Source organism: Pteropus vampyrus, unplaced genomic scaffold, assembly GCF_000151845.1.
Source record: "Pteropus vampyrus isolate Shadow unplaced genomic scaffold, Pvam_2.0 Scaffold261, whole genome shotgun sequence".
In the NCBI taxonomy this organism is placed as follows: Eukaryota; Metazoa; Chordata; class Mammalia; order Chiroptera; family Pteropodidae; genus Pteropus; species Pteropus vampyrus.
The window spans coordinates 170920-198821 of NW_011889042.1; the positions used below are offsets into that span (position 1 = coordinate 170920).

The window sequence follows — 27902 nt, forward strand, 5'->3', positions numbered from 1 at the left end:
AATTTGATTACTCTGACACCAACATAACAGATGCAGAATATGGACTGGCAGTGGATCATAGCCAGCAACAGGGAAGAAAAATACTCAAACTATTTAAGTAGCATCAAGAATGAAAAACAAAGCCTGATTCTGTGCTGAGCAGGATTTTAAATGCAAATAAACTTTGATATGTTACATCAACATTCCAATTCAGAAAGTCACTCACAGATTTTGCAAACTTTGTATATCATGTCTAACTGCTTATGCAAGCTGAAAGCCTTTGCCTTGAAATTTTTAAAATTGTGCTAATTCAATATTTACCATCCTATTTTTAAGTGTACAGTTCAGTAGTGTTAACTATACTCATTGTTGTATAACCAGATCTTCAGAAATTTTTCATCTTGCAAAACTACAACTCTACCCATTAAGCAACCACTCCCCATTTTCTCTTCCTCGGAGCTCTGACAAACCATCAATCTACTTTGTTTCCGTAAGTTTAACTACTTTATATACACCATGTAAGTGGAATCATACAGCATTTACTCTCTCCCCACTCCCTTTTGTGACTGGCTTATATCACTTAGCATAACGTCCTCAAAGTTCATCCATATCATAGCATGTCAGAATTTTATTCCTTTTTAAGGCTGAATATTTCATTGTATGTATATATCACATTTTATTTATCCATTTATCTCTCTACGGACATTTGAGCTGCTTCCACCTTTTGGCTATTGTGAACAATGCTATGAACATAGGTGTATGAATACTGGTTCAAGGTCCTGCTTTCAATTCTTTTAGGTATGTACCTAGAAGGATTGCTAGATGACATGGTAATTCTATTTTTAATTTTTTGAGAAATCACCTCTTTTACAAAGCACCATTCTCACCAATAATACAGATAATAGCCATCCTAATGTTTGCCTTGAATTTTCAAACAATAAAGGTGTATAAAGTGGGTGTGGTTTGCTAACACACCTAGAATAGTGTTAGTCAACTATGTAAATTTGTTAAATAAATGCACAAATCAACAAAGTTTATAAGCTCAAAATGGTTTTACCTTTTAAGTTGTGATTATATAGTAATGGCCTTAACAAAGCTTTAAATAAAATGCTGCGTTAAGCACCAAGAAGAAGGAACTCAGGCCTTACGGGAAGCCTCCCTTGTCCATTGAGCTTCACAGATGCTTTAATGGAGGGAATGGCATTCCATATAAAAGAGGGAACAGTATGTTCAAAGTCATGGAGAAAAGGAAAAAAAAAACTTATATTGTTATCATTGAAGGTGGCAGGTTTGATGAAGCCAGTGTTATTTATTCCAAGTGATATTGCGATTTTGTCTAAATGTTGATTAATATTCCTTATAATCTTTTCAAATTTGGTTTTACTTCCTGTAACTGTTTTGAGTGCTTAAGATTCACGCTGTTCCATGGTGGAATTTTTTAAAAGGCCAAATATGACCCCACCATTCATGTGAGGAAATGAAACTCAAAGAGGCTTATGATGACAAATCTCAGATTCTTCCTGTTCAGCGGCAGAGCTAGAACTGACACCCAAACCCACGATTTTCTCTACTATGAAAGCCAGCAGAATTTCACCAGGTCTCATCACCTATTTTCAGCCTTTGAGTTAGAAGACGGGGGAAAAGAATGATGTAGTTATTTTTGTAAAGTTTAAAATCTCCCCTGCACTAATGTAGTGTTTTGTCTTTTCCAAAGTACTTTCATGGGCACCATTTCTAAATGCTGTTACCATGTGCCTCCTCTGCCACATATCTTACTTTTCTTGAACCCGAGCACTTCTGTTCTAGTTCCAACAGTTTCTCTCACACTGTTCTCTAATGAACACAAGTCTGCAATGTTTAAATAATCCCAAGTCCCAAACAAAAGTGATCAAACTAAACTGGAAACAGATACACTATGAATGCAGGAACACTATATTTATTAAGTCAATAATTCATTTTTAGCAATACAAGTACAGAATATATCACAATGTTGGTTACAAACATACTTAGTATGGTTTAATGGTTTACAAATAATGGTGGGCACTACAAGTTTGTGATAAGGATAAGAAAAGGTCATTCTGACACAATGAAGAATTGTCTTTAAAAAACCTATCAATAACCTTAGATATTTCTATAGAAATTATTGTGGCACTATTAGTAGGGATTTTCATGTAAAGAATTGTTAGTGACTTGCTTTTGTTTCATTAAGACCTTTTTGAGTCTATTAAACTAATATCCCGTTACTTAATAAAGTATAAAAATAGTACTGACCTGGTAATATTTAATAAAATGTAGCATTCATTCACATCATAAAAGTAGAACTAAATTGAAAAGTTTTAGTTACCATGGCAACATATCTTCCCATAAAAGGAATATACAGAAATGAGTAATGTTACACAAATTGTACCTGCAAGTTATTTAGTGATCCAACACTTAACTTGTGCACCACAAACCAAGTTTTCTAGATATCTATATATAGCATATATTTTTAATCTTAAATTTTACTTTTGAAAAAAATGTACACTTCAACAAACTCACTAAGGCCACTCATGCTATCAATACCTAGGATTGAGTAAAGAAGAGTATTATTTAATAAATCCTAAAGCACACTCCTTCAGATCACCAACAGGGTAAAACCAGTTTTCTGCCTAAAACATTCCTGAGATTTGTGGACAATACAACTACTAGTGTTCAAGCTATAGATTAATCCAAATGTCAGTTTTTAAAAAATGAATTTCCTAGCAAGATCTGAGGTCTTCCAAAGCCAAGAGGTAAAATATGTTAATTTTTAAAGTAAAACTAAAACTCTTTTTAAAAAAGTTTGCACTTATAAGTATTTTTCCAGTAGTGACTTTGCCATCCAGAAAAAGAAGTTTGGAAGTAGCAGGGTTGCACATTCTGGGGGGTAAAAAAATCAACTAGCAGTTAACTATACCTGCTACTTAGCAAACCATTCTTTCAAAAGAATGGCCAAAGCTTCAATCATGTTTTAGATACGTGTTTATTGTTTAGCGTTCTGTCTGCACTAAACGGAGCAGCCAAGTGGCAACTCTTATTATTTATAAGATTGCAGCCTTTGCACTTAATTTTCACCATATTATGAACTCTTCCCAAATAGCCTAGGAACAAAAGTCTTTGTTAAATCTTTTATTTTCACAAGTGAAAGCATACTGGGATTACTACACAAGAGTTATCACAAAGCAATATTAAATTTGTTCTTAAGCAGAGACAGAGCTTTGATGGTAATGAGGGTCCTAATGCTTTGAGCAGTCAGCTTTGGCGACCCATAAACATTATGGTCTAAAATCCCAGCTGGCTCCATTAAATTGAATGCAGGAGTGACGGACCACCTGTGTGGTACAAATGTTATAGAGCTCCCTGATGCACTAAACTGAGTAGCATCCAACTTTAGGAAAAGAGTGAATAAGAGAGAAGAAATGAAGCCAGGGAGGACGAGACCAAAGACCCTTTATTTAACATTACTTTGCTGAACTTCCAGAAGAATCTTTAAGTTAGTGTAGGCTTCCTTACACACAACCTCACTATATGAGAAAAGTTTGTGGAAGCTATTACCTATTGTGAGGTAAATTTTTGAGACTTTTTTAAACTCTAGAAACGATGGTGACATTTACCTCCCTAACTTATCCTAAACATCCCTATTAAAAGGATAAATCCTACACTTTAAATTATTAGGGTATTATTCTTCACTAGAACCAGAAATAATAGCATATTAAATTATACTGCTAACAGAAACTGGAAATCTCTTCTCTTAACCTAGAGTATTTGCATGAAATCAAAGGGCATGGATTTCCAAAAACTACATTAAAGGAGTGGTAATAAGGGGAAACTACCAATAATGATTTTTTTTTTTAAGAAAAAACTGGCTGCCAGTTAACATTATCACCCTGTGATCCTAGGCTTCTAAATAACATGTTGCTTTATCACTGAGAGTGAGCTAAGTTCAAACTGAATTAGAGAGGATGAGGCCTTAAGTAATTTGCTTGATTTTATCCTAGGAAATACTACATGTGCACAAAACCAAAAAATATAGATTAAAAAAAAACTTCATATAGAAACATAAGTTTCAAAATATTTATTGAAAAACAATTTACCATGACAGTCCTATACCACAAACATACCACAGGACTCTAAATAACCAACGAAAGTATACAAAGTCTATCCTGAAAATGTCTTTGGAGGTATTAAATACATAGGCCTGTGAGGATAGAGCTGAGTAACTTAAAAATGTTAGTCCTTGGTCACACAGACTATTTGGTAATTAATAAAGAAGTGCCTCTTGACATTAGATTGTAATTAACTGGGAGGGGAGAGGTGCAGGTGTGCCAATGCACTCTTCAAAACTGAAAATAACTTGATTTCAGGAATAAACTCAGATTCTGAAATCACATAGTTATTATCTTAGGATCTGGACTTGCTTCATCTGTTTAGGTACCTCCCCCGGTCAATCCCCTCCTGGGAACTTAAAAACACTGGCTCATAACCAACAAGCCTGCAAATAACAGTTTAAAACAAGGTTATATATGGGAAGTTCAAAATCAAATTTATCTGGAATCTCCAATTAATTTTTCTGTATTCAATATGGTGTTTAGATTTTTTCCCCCTCACCCCAACGTGCATGTTGAAAAAAAACCACAATTCGACACACATCCACTCATCCACTGACTGCTCCAAGCGTTAGCCAGGAGTAACATCTCTAACAGCCAAGTCATGAACCCCTGAAAATAGGGGGAAAACCCTGATTCTTAACTATAGAGGCACCAAACAGGCCACTATAATAAGAACTGAGGTAACAGCAAAAGATCTTTTTATTTCTTGGATTGCTACATGTCACACTTCTCAAATTTGAATATTACCTCACCATTAAATAACCCGACTGGCTTAAAAAAAATATCAAAACCCAATAAACAGAAAGACAAGTTAGTAAAATAGATATATCATTAGGGAATCTTTCCATATGACTTGAATTTCAAGTAAAATTATCTAGTTGTACTATTTATCATAAAAATGAAATATTCTAAGACTTGCTTATTTTGGGGCATTTTTTTCTATTAATCCCCATAAACCATAAAGTAACTAAAGTAAAATTCCCATCCGGACAAGAACTATTTCATTACTCTTAGCCAACATACTTGTTAACTGCATTGATTATTAGGGTAACTTTTAAAATGAGAGGGATGGCTGCAGCAGATATTTATAGACTTGCTTATGGCACTGCCATCTGTGTACCTCGACAAAAGAAATTGCCAAATTTCCCTAGTTTGGTGTTTATTACATGAATATAATTTTTGCATTATCACTTTTTATTATACATCTAAATGAAATTATTCTACTGATAAAAGTATAGGCAGGGGCTAAAATAATAATCTAAAGCCTCTGGTCCAAATAACCCCTTAACCCTTTCTACATTAGGCTGGTCCTTTTTAGATCCTCGTGGTCCTGTTAGCAAATGCTATCAGAGTATCTTGCATTGTTGTACCAAAAGAAAAAAAAAATCGAAGAGTTAAAACTGCTGGTCTATCAGGTTTCCAATTACTTACAAATCAACAGTGGTCCAGGACAGATGAATCTGACAGTCCTTCCTTTGTAATAGAGCTCTGGAGTGGTTGTATTCACTTCTCTGGGTCAGGTAGCCAAACCTAAGTCAGGATGTCCCTCTTCTATTAGTACTTGTGTTAACTTTACTATACTGCATATAAAGATTCCCCCATAAAATTTCTTTATAGTACAGTATTGAATACCTTCACAAGGAAGAATTATATGTTAAAAAGTTGTTAAAATCATCCTTACATAATAAGAATGCAACTCTTTTAAACTCTTAAATAGTTTTATTTTGGGGTTCTTTTTTTCTTTCAGGCTTTCTGCAAAATGAATTATTTTTTAAAAAGAAAAGTTTCCTGTTGTTTGTTCTACTAAGTTGAAAATATGGGCCAGACTACTTATACATGCGGTACATGCTGAATATAACTGAATATATGCTTATTCTTACAGACACTCTGCAAGATAGGGATCACCCAAATAGGGTCAATGGACTGGACCAGTGTTTCAATGCAAATTCCAGCCCCAGAAAACAACATGGTTTTGATTTCACAGTATGAATTCCCTGGAATCTGGGAAAAGGTAAATTGGTTAACTGAGGTTATTCCTCAGCAGCTCGGTCCCTCAACATTCTGAGAAATCAGGAAGGACTGCACCACTTCTTCAGTCGACTGGGGGCTGGTGTTGACGTCTTCAAGAGCATCGGTCACTGAATACTGTCGATCTCGCAACCGGTTCCAGTTAGACAGAACATTGTGATATTCAAACACTTTCTCATAATTTCCAATGGAGTTGTAAAGTTTAATGAGACCTCGGTAATCATATTCTAGTCCACTATAGCCTTCACCAAAAAGTTTCTTTCCTGAAAGTAAAAGAAAGAAAGCTCAAATAACGAAATAACAAGCAGTTTCTACACTAAAATTATAAAATTTCATAGTTTGAAGGACTGATCTGAAGAGATTTAAAGTAAAAAAAAGCAGCACCTTTAATAACAGAAAAATACAAATGCATGAGGTTAATCATTATAACTTTTTTTATAATTGCAAAATATTAGAAACAAATAAAACAGAAGAATGGTTCAATCAAACATGTTACACCCACTCAATGGCATACTATGCATTGTACACATAAGAGGAAGCTCTCAGCTCCCTATGAACTGGCACAGAATGATTTACTGAGTATGTTGTTAAATTAAAAAACAAAGCAAAGTACAAAAATATAGTATAGTATGCTAAAGTATTATACTAAAGTATAATAGTATAGTATGCTAAAGTATTATAGTATAGTATGCTAAAGTATTATACTTTAGCATACTATACTATAAAAAAGTACAAAAAGGTAGTATAGTATGCTACTTTTCGTGTAAGAAAGGGAAAATAAAATCTTTATGTATCTGAACACTTGTGCAAAAAGATACACAGAAAGGACAAACTAGAAACTAATGCGATTAGTTACCCACAAGGGTAGAAGAAATTAGGGAAAATCAGACATCTATGAGCATACCTTTCTATAGTTCTGACTTTAGAACATTAATATTTCACATACTTTAATAAAAGTAAAGATGGGGGAAATGTTATACAAACACAAACAAATGAAACTAATTATCTTTCCAAAGAATAACTACACTGATGAGGTGGCAGGGGGAGAGGGAAAAGAGAGTAATAACCCAGGTAAATTTTGAACACAGTATTCCAAGTATATACTTTCAGGCTAAAGACAAAAGAAAACTGTAAACAAAGACTGAACTCTGAGTAGTAGGTTTGTTTTTCACAGTACTATGGAGTAACAATTCTAAAACTACTTTATGTGTATTTTATGATCAAGCAAATCAATATATTATGGACAATGGGGAATCCATGTATACACGGATATAAGACTTATGACACAGGTAGCATAGCAGAGGGGGAAAAAATAGTCTTTTGAAAAAATGGTCCCGCATCAACTACATATCCATATGGAGAAAAAAAAACTGAACCCTACCTCACACCATAAACAAAAATCAATTTCAGGACTGTAGATCCAAATCTGACTGGTAAAACATAGTTTCCAGAAGATAATCTTCTAAAAGAATATCTTCATGACTTTGGGGTAGGAAAGGTTTCTTAAACAGGATATAAAAAGTGCTACCCATAAAAGATCAATACATTCGAATACATTAAGTACTTTGAAAAGCACCATTAAGAAATAAGCAATAAAATGAGAGTTATCTGCAATACATATAATCAACTAAGGGCTTGTTATATCCATATTATATAAAGAATTATAAAATAGGAAAATGACAAACAATTTAATATAAAAATGGGAAAGAATTTTAACAGGCACAACATTAGATGATGCCGACAGTATCTTATTTTGTAATATATAAGTCTGAACTGGAAACAATCCAAATGTTCTGAATATCCAGTAACAGTAGAATGGATAAATAATGATATAGTAATCCAATAATGTATTATATAGCATTGGAAATTAACAAGCAACAGTAATCTGGAACAACAAACAACACAGATGTATTTCACAATTCGTGTCCGTCCAAAGTAACCAGATATATAAAAAAATACATTGTATGTTTCTATTTATATCAGATTCAAAAACAGGTAAACCTAATCTATGTTGTTAAAGTTAGAAGAAGGGAGGGAGACAGTAATTATATAAATAGTTTAAAATAACTACTTTTGCCTATACTTGACACTCTGTCATATTGTTTATACTGGTTTCAACATCAATAAATCACATTTAGCAAAATGTCCTAGATGATTTTTGGGTGGTTCTTAGAAATCCTTAATAGCTCTAAACTCATTAGAGTCTTAATAATAACACTTCCCTTATACAACATCTAAGACACTGACATGCTGATCTCTAATCAACTGACGAAGAAAATTTAAAATAACATACCAATTGCTATAGATCGCAAATAAAGTTTCTCAGCATTTTCATACTGATTCATGTCATAATTATATAAAGAAGCCAGATGTCCCACTGAAAGGGCTACTTCATAATCTTCTTGACCAAGAAGTTGCTCTTTAATCTGAATTGCTTTGATGTGCATTTCTTCAGCTTCCTGAAAAATAATTAAGCCATATTCATCATTAGATTGTACTTTTTTCATGTCAATAATTCTTATCTAATGAGCAAGGTTCTTCTAAATGCCAAAAACATTTTATGGATGGCATAAGGTAATCAGATTAGAGAACATACTATATTCTTCCAAAAACTGTCTATGAGAAGCATTACTGCTTTGGGGAAGCTATGCATATAACCTGATGATAGCAATACATTCTATGACAAAAATGATAAGAGAAAACTTGTCTGGGTAATAAAAAATTATTCAAATAAATTAACATCAAGATATTCTAAAATGAAATTTATTTCTTTCAATTAACATGCTCTAAAATTTAATTGAATCTTGTGAAGAAACTCCATACTATAGTATGCTAATTTATATGAGTACACTTTATTTTTTGGAGTTTTGACAATTTCTATTCCAACAAACTTAACTCAGGTCATGAAATATGTAGATTCATTTCCAGGTAAAAATGAAAGTCTTAGGCAGCCATTCTCATCTTTATTGTGACCCTAAAATGGATGTTATTAAGAATTTATAACCCAAAATTCTAAAAGAAACTAAATTCAGTAAATGTTTCTCTCTACAATTAATAACACTTGCAATATCTGATTTTCTTGCATGCAAGGTTTTCTGCTAAATGTTGTACTTAACCTAGCTAAGAGCTATGTTTTAAGTCTAACTAAAATAAGCATATTAGCCTTTATGGTTTGATATATTTCTTATTTTTCCATGGTCTGGATTTGTATAATAAGTGTATACTTTATTATTTAAAATTACTAAAGATACATTATTTAAGATCGTACTTTATTACTTAAAATTATTTAGAGAGAAAAATATAGGAAAACATGCCACCTTAAATTTTCTCATTGACTGATAAAGTCTTCCAAGGTTCCCATAATGTTTTGCAGTCTGTACATTAAATTCCCCAAAAGCTTTTTTAGCTAGTTGAAGTGAAGACAGGTGCAAATCATGAGCTTCTTGAAGCAGTCTTTGTTCAGTTTCTTTATTATGACAGTCAATCGCAATCTCCTCTAAAATAAGTGCTGAATAAAAAAGCAATGAAATTAGTGTACTTCCAAAACCATCTATCGAAGCTAATCAGAGCATATAAAATTAAATTCCATAACTATTTTTTGTATATATTTATGTGTGGTTATGGTTTAATATGGGTAGAGATGAAAGCATTCTACTTTAAAGAAAAAATACAGTTTGGGGGTTATTCAATTTTACATACTATAATGAATTCTAATTTTAAGAAAAACAATGGTATAGATCAAATTATTTTGCAGAATTAATTTATATTTTACTAGACTGTTAAACTTTGCTAATATGAATGTTTTTTAAAGCAAATAGCAAAATTTTTTAAAGTTATGAAACTGGGTCAAGGAGTGCCTAAGCACTGTTGAAAATTTTGAAACCACACTTTTATGAAACATAACCTTTAACCAAATAACAGCGAAAGAACTGGTTTCCTCCTACTCACTTGACCAACCAAAGCAGGCCAGATGACAGTTCAATTTAAAAGTCACATTCAAGACTTTGAAATTCCATTTAAAGTATTACAGATACACACAGTCTTTTACCAGGTAATTTTATTTCTAGGAAAATCGTCCATGTGCATAAAAGTTAAAGATTTATTTCATTGTAGTATTTTTAAAGAACAAAAGGTTAAGAACAGTATTAAAATCCAACAATAGAAGTGAAGTTGAAAACATTAGAGAAAAGGATATATATCTACATGTGCTAACACAGAATAATGATTATATCAAGTGAAAAAAAATTATAAAACTAAAAAATAAATAAATAAATAAATAAATTCATTCATTTCATTTTTGGAAGAAAGAAAAAGCCTTAAAAAAACTCACCAAAAATGTTGATTTTGGATTGGTGGGATTTCCGGTGACTTAATTTTTCTCTTTTCTATCTAACTTTTAATTTCTGACATTAATCATGTATTACATGTATCCTTTAAAAATGCAAACCCCCGTTCCAGAATTAAGGTGAAATTTATCCGACATGCATGGAATTACTATGAGGTTCATGATCCAATTATGTTGGCAAATTAAATGCCTTAAATAAAAGGGTCTTGGTGGAGATTAGAAATTAAAATAAGAAAAGAAGTAGGTTAGGGTTAGGGTAAGAGGAAAAAAAAAAAAAAGAAGTGGTATTTAGTAAGAGCCTTGCAACATTAAGGGTAATGTAATATGAAAGTGAATTTCAGATTCCTATACTATAGAGCTGAAGGTATGTGAAAAACCCATATTCAGTTTGCTATCCATGTTACTATACAATAATCATTTGTGTTATTCTGCTATCCTCCTCTCAAAAGAAATGAATGAATGCATGTAAAGGGAGGAAGGGAGGATAGACATTCTAGCTTATTAACAATGTTATATGAGAGAAGCAAACAACCTTTCATTATGAACAACTGGAAATTCTTAAGTAGAATTGGAGGCAAATATTTTAAATCAGTGAATTGGCTATTTTAGTAATACGTGGATACAGTCTAATCCTATGCACTACCCCTGAGGAAATGAACAAAAACTCCTATTTTATACCATCTATCATAAATTTAAAAATTTCAGAGATTAGACAACTATTACAATCGACAGTTAAAGACATCTAAAAAAGAAAAAGACATGTATATAAGTATATATTGGAGACTAGATTACAAAGGGTACCTTTCACCCTCTTTGAAGAAGCCAAAAGAAGATGATCTTCAGGTAGGATGTGGGTAATAATACCAATAGCTCTTTCTGCATGAAACCTGTAATACAGATAGAGATACATTCTGACATTTTTTTCCCCACTCTTCCTTCTCAGGCTTCTTTACCTCTCTCCCTCCCTCCCTCCAACATTGAATCATCACAATTAAACCTTCAGCTCACCATCTGGACAGAAATGTGCAATACAAATAGATATATTCTGGAATCTCTATTTAGTTACAAATAACTTAAACATTTAAAAAAATCACAATTTATAATACTGATAGAATTTCTAAAACTACCTGCAGTAGAGGACAAGTTTTTTGTTTGTTTAAATTCTCATCTGTTGTGAGTGAACTTTTAACATCTGGTGGATTCCATTCTCCTTCAGAATAAACTGTGAAGTTGTTATTATAGCCTACAAAGCTCAACATGATCCTTTACTGGGCTACCTCTCTGACCTCATCTATCAATTTCAGAAACCACCTTGTCTTTCCCCTCCAGTCACAGATAGGCTTAGCAGTTTTCTGAACAAGTAAATCATGCTCTTACCTAGGACTCTCACACTTACTTTACTGTCTCTCTGGAATGCCCTTCCCCAGAATATCGACATGGCTCACTCCTCACTGAAAACTATTTCCAGACCAGCCAATACAAAAACCCCTAAATAATCTACCATCCCTCTCTTAGCTTACTTTATTCTTCACAGCATGCATCCTTACCTGACACGTTTGGTTACTTGTTTATGGCCCATCTAGCCAAAAAGACAGTAAGCTATTTGTCTATTTTATCTGCTAGTTCCTCTCAAACATCTCTGAGCCTTCTATCCCCATCTTCCAAGTAATCATTATTTTTTCTCAGGTCTTCTAATTCACTTGTCTCTTTACTTGTGTCTAATCTATTTAACTTGTCTACTGAGTTTTGATGTCAACTGCTATTTTCCAAATTTAGCTATTTTATTTTTTTATAATAGTTCCTATTAAGATATAACTTATACCACAGTTCGCCTATTTACAGTGTACATAATTCAATGATTTTTAGTATATTCACAGAGCTGCATATCCATTACCACAATCAATTTCAGAATATTTCCATCACCCCAAAAAGAAACTCTGTGCCCACTGGCAGTCACTCTATCTTTTCTTCCAACCCCCCAGCACTAGGCAACCACCTTTACTTTTTGTCTCTATGGATCTGCCTATTCTGAACATTTCATATAAACAGAACCATACAATATGTGGTCCTTTGGCTTCTTTCACTTAGTATGTTTTCAAAATCTATCCATGTGGTAGCATGTATTGGATGTTTTATTTTTAAGTCTGTATTTTTAAATTTTCCCTACAAAATATTACTGATTCCTTCTTTTATATCAAAGTTGGCAAATTTTTTCTGTAAAGAGCCAAACAGTAAATATTTTAGGTTGTCTGGGTCACACACTGTTCTAACTCTGCTGCTGTAGTGTGAAAGCAGCCAGATAATACATGAGTGAATGGGTACTGCAACGTTACAATAAACTTTATTTAGCCTACAAGCCATAGTTTGGCAACCCATTTTATATTTTTAATCATTTAAGAATACCTATTTTATAGTATCGACCAAAAAGTTCTGTTAAGTGACATTCTTAGGGTACTGATCTTGTTCATTTTATCTCTTGACTCTTACTCATAGAAGAAATGTTTCTGTTTTTATTTTTAATTGTTTAAATGGCAAGTTCACCTTAGATAAGAGTTAGCTAGATCTATGGGAAATCTGTATGGTTTGGGTTGAGGGTTAATTATTTCCAAGAGTTTTACATTTCCTCCTGAAAGGCATCCCAATAGAACTAGTAGTCTCGAAATGCTTTTCAATGTTTTTCTCAACTTGGGTGTCTCTGCATGTATGATACCTGAACACAGGAGTGGTACATGTCTGCAGTTACAAATTCCCCTGTGAGGAATTTATGACAGGTTTCCCTGTCATCTCTCTTGCCAGTGGGCAAATTTATTTTTCCTTGTTTACCCTTTCCCTAGGGGTGTAGCCTTGCTCTTGGCTTCATGTGAGAATTTCAGTTCTAACTCACAGCTTCCTGTGGGCTAATAAATGCCCTGTCTCTTAAACCCAGGAATGTTGTTCAACTATGGTTACAGAAACTTCTAAGTTTTTCCACCACCCCAGAGCAGCTATACAAAAGTTTAGATTTTAGTTCATTATTTATGCTTTTGTATTTTAGTCCATTATTGGCCCTTGGGGGATTTCCTCTCTCTCTTCCAAGTTCAGTTATACATTTAAAAAGATGATTGTTTCAGTATTTCTGTGTGTTTTGAGCAAGAAGTTTTTAGGTTAAGTCTGCCATTTAGCCAGAGGCTACTGAATTACTCAAATAAAAGTTATAGAAGGAAATAGTCAAAGGAAGACATATTCCATATGAAGATATGTAAGACTCAATATTAAACAACATACAATCTAAATGAATGAACTTTATAAATTGGTATGATTTTAAATGACTTCAAAAACATTTTTTGGTGACGAAAAAAGATTTGACTTTGGGTGGTGAACACACAATGCAATACAGGTGATGTATTACAGAAACGTACACTTGAAACCTATATAATTTTTTTAGCCAATGTCACCCCAATAAAATTAAAATAAATGAAAAAGTGTAAAAAAAGAGAACATTTTAGGCACTGTGTTAAAACTCTAGGAAGACAAATTTAATCCCATAAAATACATTAAATACTCCTGTATTAGGAAAAACAAAACAACACAACAGCAACAGCATTTAATCTCTCACTGACAAGGAATGTGGAACTTACAGTGCATTGTCAAATTTCCCAGAACTATACTGGTGAACATAAGAAGAATAAGCCAAGTCTTCATGAGCTGTTGCTACATGGATATTTTTGCCACCAAATACTGACTGCCGAATGTCAAGGGCTGCCTGAAAGAGTCATGAAAACAATTGATAATACTGTAAATCCTTAGAAACCACCTCCCACTTAAATTAAGAATCCTAATTTAAGTATATATTATATATACTCAATCCTATCAATCATGAAGAAAAGTTCTGAGGTATTTAAATCACAAGAGAGCCTACAAGTCCCCTATAAGGCTTGATTTTCTGAAGATTGAATCTGCCTTAAAAGGTTTAAAAACTCATTTATTTGTCTTGGAAATCACATCGGTGTTTTTCTCTATGTCCTTTCTTCAGAGGCGAACTATAAAATCAAGGATATCTTGTCTAGAGCAATGGCATAACACATCATTTACCTGAGAATGCCTACGATAAGGCTTAAAATAATTGCTATTGACTCTCCTTGCTATCATAAAGGCAGCTATAGTGATTCATGCTAAATGAAAAATGTAAAAGTACTCGAATGTGAGCCCACACTCAACAACTCTTCTTGGATTATACTCTTGAATTCTTAAAACATTAACTTTTAAGCTTTCTAGGTATCATTTAATAAAATAATGGTGTGCCATTTATAAGGAGGGGCTCAGAAAGCTATTTTTAGAGAATGGTTTATACACCATAAACAAATACAAGTCAGCAAGTCAATTTAGGTTGAAAGAAAAAAAGTGTAACTATTAACATACCTGATAAATTGCAACAGACTGACAGATATTATCTACATTGAGTAAGTAGAATCCATAATCTAGCAGTGTATCAGAATATTTTGGGTGTTTGGATCCAAAATGATCCCTAAAAAAAGACACAAAACTATTAGTATATAAAGTAGAGATATAATTTAAAATGGTATTTTTAATAACAATCACCTACCGTGCCAAATACACTGCATGTTTAATTAACTGTTCTGCCTTCTTAAATTCACGTTTTACAACGCAAGCCTAAAGATAAAGTAAAAAATTATTAAATAGCTCTCAGTGTGCTAAAACCAGTATAGTTTATATAATCAAACTATAATGGTCAAAAAAAAAAAAGGGTAATATTTATAATACTTTCCTTCCAAGTATTTGAAAATTCTATTATAAACGGATCTGTACATACCCTGGGAAATTATAAAACTTAAAATTTTGACAGCTATGCCCAATACAAACCTGTTATAACAAAGTTACCTTATAACTTTGGTATACTTCCATCCTTCCATATTATTAAAATAAAACAGGGGAGGAAAGTACACCAAATTATTTTCTGAAGTACTTATTTTTATCCCAGTTCTAGAGTGTAATTTTGTAATTTTCATCTAAATATATATATGACTAAATAACTATATGTGTATAAGACAGAAAATATTTTCAGGTACAAGTGACATTTAATATTATATTTATTTTACGTGTACAGCATAATGGTTAGACATTTATATAACTCATGACGTGATCCCCCTGATAAGACTAAGACCCCCCAACACCATACATAGTTATTACAATATTATTGACTATATTCCCTATGCTACACTTTACATCCCTGTGACTATTTTTTAACTGACAATTTGTACTTCTTAATCCCTTCACCTTTTTCACCCACTCCCAAACCTAACAATTTTTAAATGCACAAAATTTTGAGTTTTCCTCTTACTTTTGAAAATATTTTGATTCATGACAACAGCCTAAACTCTAAATATCATCTGCACATAAAAATATAACTCTTGCATATATTCAGTTGTCTTTATATTTACTGTATATCCAATGTTTTAAAGACATATTAATATTCCTCTTCTAGCTCTGATAAACTGAATATTTATGCTATTTATTTGCTCTAAAATGACTTAAATAAATTTCACAGAAATTTTAGACTCTTCTCTAATTTTAGAATCTTTCTTCTAACTGAAATTTCCATAAGTAAAACCAACCAAAATAAAATATTCAAAACTGAAAGACTTCTGGGTAGAAAGAGTATATTTAAAATGCACACAATGTTTTTAAAGCCTCAGTGCACCAAAGCAGCAATTTTTAAGTATTACTAAATGGCCTCAAAGAGTTAAGGCATTTATTTACAAAATAAGAAAAACATTAAAGGAAAAATCAGATAAGTATTACCCACTAAGGTCAAGTACAAAAAAGCTGTCATATTGTGAGACTGTAATACTATAACCAAAGGATTAAATATGAGGCTATCCTTTAGGAGAAGAGTAACCAAAGCCCATACTGTAGTATAAGAAATTCAGGTTATTGTAAAGGTTTAAAAACAAAAACAAATTCAAGATGGAATAGCACCAAAATACTACTCTGATCTTTACTTCAGTGAGTTGAATTATGAAAACGTTGTTTTTCACAGGTTTTCTGGAAATAGAAAAATTTGTTAAAGTCTATATGCAAGACAGCTTAGCTTTAGAAACCAGAATTCTAAAACTGAATATACGAACTTAAAAAATAGATCTTGATAGTTCAGGGAGTATGCAACACATAATTTGTTAAATAATAGGTTAACTAAAACAAATTTAAAGCTTGCTAAATCCTATTACTCATTTAATAATTTTAACATTATACTCACTTTAGAAGCTTGTCTTAAAACATCTACCACAACTTTGACTGGTAAGCCTGCTGTGATTTCTTTCATTGCCTCAATGCACCATTTGTATGCCTTAAAAAAAAAAAAAAAAAAGGTACACACACACATATGTAAGCAATAGCTGTGATAAATCAAATTGACAGTATTTAATGAAATAATTGTGATCTTTTTTCCTGCAAGCTTTCAAGTACTTGAGCAAGAACACGCAAAATATTTACAATTACAATTTTCTCTCCAAGGCTAAGTTTTCCTGAAAATATGTTTGCTACATTTTTCTTTGGATATGACACATATTCAGGAAATCAGAGGCATGTTCTCTCTTGCCAAGAAGCCTCTGCACATACTGTTCCCTCTGCCTTAGAATATACATTCCTCCTTCCTCCAATCTCTTAACCCACCTACCTTGTCTCTCAGGTTTCAGCCTTAGACTAGGTTTCCTGTGCTTTCTTTCCCCTACTGTAATGCTTATTATATTTTAATTGCCTGTTGAGCTGAGTGCTTCCTTTGTGCTAGCTATTGTTCTAAGCATTTAATGTGCATTAACAAATTTAACTGACAAAACAGCCCTATATGTACTATTATTATGGGAAACTGAGGTGCAGAGAGATTAAGTGCCAGGCAAGGTGCTAGCATCTAGGCATCTAGTGAGAAACAAAACCATAAATTATTGATCTTCCTCTCTTAGTGCGTATAGTAGGAGAAAGGAAAAAAAAAACAAACACAAAACAAATGACTTTGGATAGTAAGAACGCTTCAAAGAAACAAAACAATTTTAGGGATCACAAAGAATGGAGGGAGAACAAATTAGAAAATATCAGAAAGGAAACATGTTTTTCTCTGCAAGCTTTCTTCCTTTCCATAGCACCTAAATGATGTAGCTACTCAGAAACAATTTTGATGCAAAAATACAATACATGGGATTTAAGCCCAAAATCCTGGTTTGTTTATAAGAAATGAATAGGCTGATTTTGCTTTAGAGTAATAAGGTAAAATCTTTAGAACTGTGGTAGACTGTAACACTTCTTTAAAATATTTACTGCCCTACATTGGGGAAGGATATACTTCCCTCTCATATTAAAAATAAGAGCGGTCATGTGATTTCCTTCAGCCAACTGAAATATTAATTAAAATATGAGAAGAGAAATGTGCTGTTTCTAGGAGAAAGCTCTATGAGCCAGTAGTACTTCCCCATGATGTTTCTGCCTCTGCTCCAAGGCTGGTGATATTCTAGATAGAAACTACTCTACCACATGGGGTATTGATCAAAGTGAAGACATAATGTTAAGCAGAGTCAAAGAGATCCCCAGGACAGGATGCAGTATGAGCAATAAACAAACATTCATTGTTCCAAGCCACTGCTATTTTGAAGGTGTTATTATCTCAGAAGAGGCTAGCTTACCCTAACTAATATCAGAATATGGAGATAATTCATCAAACTATATCCTCAAGATTTGTGTACTTTTCTATAGATACAAATGACAAATTTATTTATATTTAAAATAAACTATCAAAATTATCTAAAATACATCTATAGACTTAAACATTCCTCACAAATGTGCTAAAGTTGCAAACACAATGAATAAGGCACAGTATAAACTACCAATCCAAATGTAGAAAGAAAATAACTGTCAATTAAATAGTAAATGCCTAATAAAGAAAGTGGAAACTGGTAAATAAAAGGCACTTTTGTTCCACTGAATACATTGATGGGTCTAGGCATATTAAGATGGGCCTGGAGCTTAGTATGAGAGTAAAGAAAGGTAAAATATGAATCATTATGTAACAGAAAAAAAGAGTGTAAGAGTTCCAGAGGGCAGTATGAAAAACAGGGATGAGAAGAAAAAATAAAAGAGGAACCAAAGATGGCTGAATGTCTTTGTAGAGCTATAAAAAGATAGTGGGGCACCTGAAGAACTTTCAAGATAGGCATTTCTAATGCTCAAACTGTTGCTGTTTATCTCAATCTCATTTCCAGTAAAGTGATTTTTTTTGTTTTGGTGTATCAAAATCACAGAAAGGGGACAAGATTTATATCTGGGTTGACAAGCTATGAACAGTCACTACATACAAGGGAAGCAAAACAATCCATCGACACAATTCAGTAGACATAGGAATTCAGCATCAAAAATAACTGGAAGAACATACATAAGGCACCTGAGAAATTGCAGGCATGCTGATAACGATTTTAGATTTTTACACATGGGTTTGATGTCTTCTTATATAAATATTAAAAAGAGTATAAGCACTGAAGTTGCATAACATCACTTAATTATTCTAGAATTTTCTAGTTTCAATCTAATTATAATTTTCTTTTAAACATGGAATATATAGTTTATATTAATGAGGCAAATATCAAGATAGAAATAATTTTAAATTATTATGACAGCTAGCTGAAATAATTGATATTCTTCCATAAATGAAACCACCAAGTAAAATAGTCAAGCATACAAAGATCACTTCTCATCTACGTATTCATTACCACAAAAGCATTAATTTAATAGTATAAAGCCAAGAGTGAAGCTATCTTTCTCATAAGGAAGAGGAAGGAGTAAAACAATGCGATGAAGTATAAATGAAATCTAGCTTCCCAATGAAATGAATGCCTTCAAGTTATGAGAGTTCACCCAGAGCTACACATCCAATAAAGGTTTATTAAACAGAACATGCTTATTGAAATAATTCGGCATTGGTCAAATTAAAAACAAAAACAAAACAAGTCTTAAATCATACACGTATGTTTAAAATCCATCGCATGGAATACTTCTTTTGACTGATTTTAAATATTCCATTACAAATGTGTACTGCTTTAAGTAAACCTAATGTGTGAAAATGAGATCTGCTAAGAGAAATACGAGAGTATATGATTTATCCTGTTTTATACTTACTGGTCACAATGAAATGCACTTCAAAATGCTTACCTCATCATAGTGACTTTTTGCAAATAGGAGTGCACACAGTTCTCCATAAAGTGCAGCTTTGTTTGCTTGCTGGCCATGTTTTGCGAGTTTATCCATATATGTCTGAGCTAATTTAAATGTTTCTTCACCCAAATGATATTTGCAGTTTCCATTTCGCACATGAAGCAATCTGCAAAAACACAAATAACATTCCTCTGTTTGGTATTTCCAGCATGGTTGACCTGATAAACTCTTACAGATCATTATGTAGCACCCAAATGAGTAAGGTAACTAGATGCAAGAAATGATGCCAACATTGGAAAATATGTCTGTCCCAAATTAGGATTAACTAATGCACATAAAAAAAGTATATACTCGTCCCAGAAAGCTACCCAGGATTAATCTCATCCAACTTTCATTCCTTATCTTCTCTAGATATTTGTTTACTTTGTGCACTCAGCATGTGCTACACATCTAGCTACACCTAACACTTAACTCTTTGTGTTCCAAATTCAAAATAGTCTCGTTATAAAAAATTTGGAAAACAAAGAAAATGATATAACCTTTATCCCCTACGGTGGAAATACACAGAGTTCTTTACATAAAATAACTGTAAAACTATGCTGACTATCTAATGATATGCAAGAGTAGAGAAATGCTTCAGGTCAGACTGACGTATAGATAGTAATAGGAGATACACAAGATAGGATAATAGAGTGAGGACTGGACATGTATTTGTTTCTATTATAATGCTGGCTACAACACTATGTCCACATATCATACCAATACAATTTTCTGAAAATGCTCAGTGCTGAGAGGGAACAAGGTATAAAAATCGTTTTTTAAAAAGTCAAGTATGGAAAGGTTAGAAAGCATTCTTTAGTAGTATTAAAAAACTAGGCACTTAAATTTTATTTTTTCTAACTACACCAAAAATATTAACCTATCAATAACCCAGGATGAGAAACACTCTAACAATCTTATAATCTCTATGTACTGTCAGGGAAAACAGAAAACTTCAAATGAACCAGGACTATTCAATAACGTGGCAAATACTACCCAATGGCAGTTTGCATCCTCCCAACACTCACCATACAGTTATGTTTTAAGAAAAGACTAAATCTTCAAGCAAAATAATACACCAAGGTTAATAAAAAATTCTGAATGATCTTTCATAACACCAAATTCTAACTTCATGCAGAAATAAATGTAATAATTTATCAGGCTACTCTTGAATGGTGAGTTAATTGGATTTATATTTTTAAGTAGAAGTATCAAAAGAGAAAAAATGTTTTAGTATACCGACTTTTCATGCTAAAGTAAGTGTCATCATACAGAATAAAGAGACAGTGTCGCTTTGTCAAATTGTGGATTTAATGACTAAGTAGTTTGCAATGACTATTGTCACAATGGAAATAATATAGAAAAATAGAACTGAAATCTAGTAAAAGATTACAATAAAAATAAATATAACTGCTAGATGAGAAGGGGTTAGGGGGGCTGGGTAAAAAAGGTGAAGGGATTAAGAAGTACAAATTGGTAGTTACAAACCAGTCATGAGGATGTGAAATACAGCACAAGAAATATAGTCAATAACATTACAATAACTGTATAGTGCCAGGTGGGTACTAGACTAATTGGGGCACCACTTTGTAAATTATATAAATGTTTAACCACTATGCTGTATATCTGAAATTAATATCGAAAACCAACTCTAAATGAAAAATAAAATATGATAGTTTAGATGATAAAGTTTTGAGACTATCACAGTCAAGTATTGACTGAGCATCTATTATGTGCCTGTCATTTTTCTAGGGACAAAGGATGTAGTGGTAAACTAGAGAGAAAGAATCCATGACCACAAAAGCTTCATTCTAGTGAGGAGAAGTGTGTTAGAGTAGACAAACACACCAATAAGTAAGACTTTCACTGAAAGATAAATGCTATGAAGATAATAAAATAGGGTAGTATAATTAAGAGCTTCATAAAGGAGATGCTTAGGGAAGAATTCTCTTAAGGAGCTAACATTTGAGTTGACGTCTAAATGATGGAGAGGCAATCATGTCAAGATCTGAGGGGAAACACATTCCCAACAGAAGGACAAATGCAAAGGCCTTGAGAAAGGGAAAAGAATTCTGGCATAATCAAAGAACAGAAATAAGGCTAATGTGTCTGGAGTCTTACGAATAAAGGATTATGTAAAGAGAGATGAGAAAACATAGATAAGAAAGATTTTATAGGGCCTTGCTGGCCACAGTAATGAGTTCTAGTTGCAATAGTGAGAGATTATTTGATTTATGCTCTAGAACGGTGCTAACAGAACTTCCTGAAATGTTCTATACCTGCTCTGCTTAATGTAATAGCCAACAGTCATAAGTGGCTTCTGAGTATTTGATATGTGCCTAGTGTGTCTGAGGGCCGATTTTAATTTCTTCTAATTTTAATTAATTTAAATTTAAATTATCACACATGTTTGATGGCTACCATATTGGACAGTGCAACTCTAGAAAGACTGTTCTGGCTGCAGTGTGGAGAATGGATTATAGTAAAGCCAAGAGTGGAAAGTACCCAGGACAGAAGATATCACAACAGGTCAGAGGGGAAAAAAAATCCTTGGGAAAATAAAGGGCTGGAATTAGAAATATGGATTCCATAGTATCCAAATGGTTGAATTAGAATAAGGCTAAACCTGGGCATAGGCCGTAAATTTAGAGAATGAAAAGAACAGTGTTCACCTCTCACTGCTTCAATAGTAAGACTGCATTTCCAACAACTTTCACTATAGGCACTGCCCCTTAAAAAAAGTTTCTAGGAATTATTTAACAACTGGCATATGATGGGGGTAGCAAACTAAGTATTTCATGCCAGAAAAGCACAGCTTGGTATTTCCTCCAGTTCCTGCTGGTTGTTTATTGAAACAAAAGGGCAAAACAAACATACATATGGAAACTCTTCAGGGTCTGTGTGTCCATCTGGGCTGACACTGAGCAGGATGCAGGATCCAAGAAACTTTTGGTCCAACTGCGGATCTAATTTTGCTTCAACATTCAGCAGGTTCTCAAGGTTCTCCAAATGTGGCTCTACCACATAAGCATGGTATTTTCTTATTTTTTATAAACTGATTTTTTAGATAAGTTTTAGGTTCATAGTAAAACTGAGCAGAGGGTACAGAGATTTCCCATATACCCTCTGTCCCACAGTATTTTATTTTTATAACATAAAATCACTTGATCAATAGTTATTGTCCAAAGCAATTACTATTTAATTGATCAATTAAACTACTGTTTGAAATGGAAACTATACCAAATTATAATCCATAGCACCTGCACCATTTTACATTCCCATTAGCAATGCACAAGGATTCTAATTTCCCACATTCTTGTTAACACTTATTTATTTAAATTACAGCCATCCTGGTAGATATGAAGTGGTATTTCATGTTTGACTTGCATTTCCCTAATGACAAATGAGGCTGAACATCTTTTCATGTACTTATTGGGCATTTACATATTTTCTTTAAAAAAATGTCTAATCAAGTCTTTTATCCATTTTTAATTGGGTTGTTTTCTTGTTGCTGAGTTGTAGTTCTTAATATATTCTGGATACTAGATCCTTATTAGAAATATGATTTACAAATATTTTCATAGGTCGTCTTTTCACTTTCTTGTTAATGTCCTTTGATGTACAAGTTTTTGATTTTGACGAAGTCCATTTCACCTGTGAATGGAGATAGTTTTACTTCTTTCTAATAACGGAGGCCTTTTATTTCTTTTTCTTGTCTAACTGCCTTGCCTAGAACTTTCAATGCTGTATAGTAGTACAAAAGAGGGCATCTTTGTCTTCTTCTTATCTTAGGGGGAAAGCTTTCTGTCTTTCACCACTGAATATGATGCTAGCTGGGTTTTTCATAAATGCCCTTTACCATATTGAAAAAGTTCCCTTTTAGTCCTAGTTTTCTGAATGTTTCCATCATGAAAAGGTGTTGAATTTTGTCAAATAATGTCTTTTGGTCAGTTGAGATGACCGGTTTTTTTCCCTTTATTCTATTTATGTGGTATATTCATTGATTTTATTATGTTGAATCACCTTTGCATTCCTGGGATAAATCCCACTTAGTCACGGCGTATAATACTTTTATTCAATTTTATTTGTTAGCATTTTGTTGAGAATTTTTGCATTGTATTCACAGACATTATTATATTAGTCTGTAATTTTCTTTTCTTGTGATGACTTTTTTTCTGGCTTGGGTATAAGGTTAATGCTGGCCTCATAGAATGAGTTAGGCAATATTTTTTCCTCTGCAATTTTCTGAAAGACTTTGAGAAGGATTGGTGTTACTTCTTTAAATATTTGGTAGAATTCACTAGTGAAGTCTTATGGCTCTTGACTTTTGTTGGAAGGTTTCTGATTACTGATTCAATCTCTACTAGTTATAGGTGTGTTGAGATTTTCTATTTCTTCTTGGGTCAGTTTAGATAATTTGTGTAGGAATATATCTATAGCATCTACATTACCTGATTTGTTGGCATACAATTATTCATCAATTTTCTTATGATTCTATTTCTGGAAGGATGGTGGTAGTAATGTCCTGACTCCTATTTCTGATTTTAGTTGTTAGCATCTTCTCTTTTTTCTTTGTCAGTCTGATGTGGATTTAATTTTAAGTGGAGGAAGCAAAGCATTGTGACATAGCAGGCACTGTTGGCTCCCTAACCAAGAGCCACTTCCCCACCTAAAGCTTGTTGGCAGAACCCTAATTTTGTTCAGGCATTGACCCGTTTCTCATAGGACTCAGAAGTAACTTATGATTAGTTTAAGCCAATCGCAGTATAGTGATCTCATTCCATTTCTAGTGACTGATTCAGAAGTCACCAAAGGACCTAGCTCTGGCTAATAAAACTCAAGGGCAGGTAAGTTGGATGGTTTCTGAGAAAGGCTCCCTGTCATTAAAGGGAAGGGAGCCTACTTTCTGCTGGACAGAGTGGAATCTGCATGGAATATTTCAAACCGTGGCAGTATTCTTATAACCACTGGGGAGCTGGCCAAAGACAAAACCCAGCATAGAGGACACAAGAGCGGACAGATGGAAAAAACTAGTTCCTTAATAACCTCTATGAATTCTGAATTAACTGACCCTGAAGGTACCTGGCCTTGTAGATTACCTTTTTTTATTATATTCTTTGTATTTTTAGGGCACACTGCTTATGTAGATGGCTTTATCTTATTTGCTGTATATGTGTTTATGACCTATTTGTGAATTTACTGTTTAATATTAATATTCCATTGTATCGACTAATAGTTTTTATCCTGAATTCTGCTTTATTGTTAATATTTGTTTTCTATTAACAATATATAGCTGAATTTCACTTTTTAACTCTCTTGGCAGTTGCTATCTTTGGACAGAAGAATTGAGCCCTCTTACATGTATTGTTATTTATATTTGGTTTTAATCTTTTCATATTATTTTTCATTTATCATAGTTATTTTCTCATTCTCTTTGCTTATGTCTAGCTTGGTCAGGTTTTCAATCATCCTTACCCCTATTCCCATTTCTCTAATTTGGCACGTCTATTGCCTTTTTCCATTATATAAGCCATTATATATCTATCCCTAGCACTGATAATGTTTGAACATTAAGTAATGATACCCACTCCTGCTATTCCTCCACTCACTAAGATGAGATCTTTATAACACTTGTACTACTACACTTTCCCAAATGTGTATTTTAAAAACAGGCTATCAAATGTGCCCAATATAAAGCAACCTGAATATAATAATATGAGCCTCCATTTTCCATCCAAAAGTTTTTTGGCCAGTTTGAATATATCAAGTTTTAGGAATACATATAACATTTTTAAACATAATATTTAAATCAGCTTGTCATATTATGCATACATATTTAAAATGTAAATTAAATTTTCAAAAATTGCTTTTCCTCCTTTTAATTTATGTAACAATTTTATCCAACTATTCACATGCATCTTAAAACATTTATCTTCATCTTCACCATAACTACTTTTTGAGACATCAAACAGTTTTTCAGAGTAAAACATTTTCACTTGATATTCAGCACTTTTGAGTCTGGTATGATGTCACCAGAAATTTTATTAAAAAGTACCAGCAACCATTTGCAAACATTAGGATTGCTGGGTTGTTTCATTCCTCCTAAGACAACTGGACATCCATAATCTCCACAATCAAACCACTTACTGTATCACATTTCAAAGTAATATTTAAAAATCCAATTAATAAAGATGTCTAACATAAGGCTATGATCTCCATAATAATTCTAAATGTTAAATTCCATTACTTCCTTAAAAAGAAGATTCTTCCCAGTGTTCTCTATGAGTTTCCTAACATTGGCACTAGCTGAGTTTTCAGGCTAAAATTTCTTTACTAAATATTACTTTGCTGTTCAAAATAACAGACTTAAAAAAACATCATATAACATGAAGGACTCTGTTAAGGCAACGCTCTTTATTAAGGGATAACGCTGGGGGGCGGGGCTCTTACTTACACTGAATAGTATGTGGTAACTGAGAATTTTTGTTTTATATTATTTCTAAAATCATTTCTAGTTTGAAAAAAATCCTTAAGATCTATTACAAATTTCCAATTTGTTCTTCGTTCTTTCTCTATTTCATTTACATGTATTTCATTTACTATATATTATATTTATTGTTTACCACTGTTCCTATATCATCTTCCCTTATCTTGAAATGTTATTGAACTTTTATTTGGTTAGAGAAATTCTTTGAGTATTTCCCCCCAATAAAGTACATGTAGGTATATTTGGTCTCTGTATATTTGAAAATTCTTTATTTTGCCATAAAAGTTGGTAAAGTAGTATAGTATTTTCTCTCAATAACTGTGATACTGCTATTGTCTTCTGGCTTCTAATTTCTATTTATTTTTCTATTTCAGGAAATTAACTGCCCAGGGCTCAGGGTTCTTTTTCAATCTAGATTCAATTACCTCCCACTCTCATCCCCCCCACCCCCCACACCCAGTTCAGGGAGTTACTTTTTTCACTTAAAATTCCAAAATACACGAATATAATTGTGGTTAGTTCTGGGCAGTAAAGTTATAGATAACATTAGTTTTCTTCTTCATAGTTTTCCTTATTTTTAAAATTTGTTTAGCAATAGACACATACATAAGCAGAAAAAACAAAGCTATCAAAAAGAAAATGAGTAAAGGGAAATGAGCAGAGTCTTTAAGAAATACAACAAGGACAGAGAAATGATCCCGGATTTAACAAGGAGATTCAGTGACATTTGCTTTATACTGCTTCCATGTCAGCCACAAATAAGAACTGGCTTTGTGATGTTAAAGAACATACTCTTAACTCTTGCAACAAGCTCAAAGCTCCCTGAGATTAGTGAAAGGATTTCATTATTATCTGTTTGGCAAAATACTTCTTTTTCAATTAAACACAAGGTCAACTAATCCCCCAAATTTTTCTGCCTTAAAAAAAAGCTAAGTAAAAAAAAAAGTTCATCTTTTTTCTAAATAATACTAAGGGGATGATAAAACTATATACTACATATAAATTATATTAAATACGCTTGTAATTACCAAGAATTTGGCAAGTATAGTTGTGCAGAAACAAACTTTACTTAGAAATTTCAAATTCATGCGAACAAAATGTGTAGGTATGCCAGCAATAAGCTGATATTATAAATAGTTTTGTTTCTTAGTCCAGGTATTTTTCTAATTTCAGATATGTCTGTTCTTAAGACAGCCATGCCACTGGACTGACAGTTACCTATCCAAGATTCCCCTCTCTTCTTTCCTTAATGTAGACCTACGAGTTCATTCTGGGTAACAAGCAATATGCACACACAAAAAAAATGTTTTGCTCCTTTGACCATCTTACATGGGTTAGAGGATGTGCTGAATGAGTCCCAATTTACCAGTTTCACATAGAGTTAAACAAAGAGATAAGGCGAGGCTTCTGGGAAAGCTAGTTTTTCTGACTGAAAAAAAAGAAATGGAAAAAGCAGGCTCGGCTTGCATGAGCCTTTTGCCCTTCTCCCTGCTTATAACACTTGCAAACATAATGATGTGAGCTACATGCTAAAGATGACAAAATAGGAAGGAAAGAAGGAACCTTGGTCCTGTGAGAAAACTAAATCTTTTGGTTACACGAAAGCAAAATTTTTATAGTCTTAAAATTAGACAGACAGAAGAAACGTTAGTTATTTGGGTGAAATAAATCCTCTGATTCTATGAAAAAAACAAAAACAAAAACA

The 27902-nt window shown here is 32.9% G+C and overlaps 1 protein-coding gene across 1 annotated transcript in view; it reads right to left on the bottom strand.

Moving 5' to 3' along the window:
• Positions 1–1897: 1897 nt before the first annotated feature.
• The window catches only part of APPBP2 (amyloid beta precursor protein binding protein 2), a 50445-nt gene continuing 24440 nt past the window's right edge, over positions 1898–27902 (bottom strand). The window contains exons 5-13 of the mRNA XM_011375026.2: positions 19669–19837; positions 16733–16822; positions 15062–15129; positions 14878–14983; positions 14097–14221; positions 11281–11366; positions 9452–9642; positions 8428–8593; positions 1898–6397 (exon numbers count right to left, since the gene is read on the bottom strand). Of these exons, the coding sequence (XP_011373328.1) occupies positions 6144–6397; positions 8428–8593; positions 9452–9642; positions 11281–11366; positions 14097–14221; positions 14878–14983; positions 15062–15129; positions 16733–16822; positions 19669–19837 (1255 nt within the window). The 3' untranslated portion in view covers positions 1898–6143. The remainder of the gene's footprint in view (positions 6398–8427; positions 8594–9451; positions 9643–11280; positions 11367–14096; positions 14222–14877; positions 14984–15061; positions 15130–16732; positions 16823–19668; positions 19838–27902) is intronic.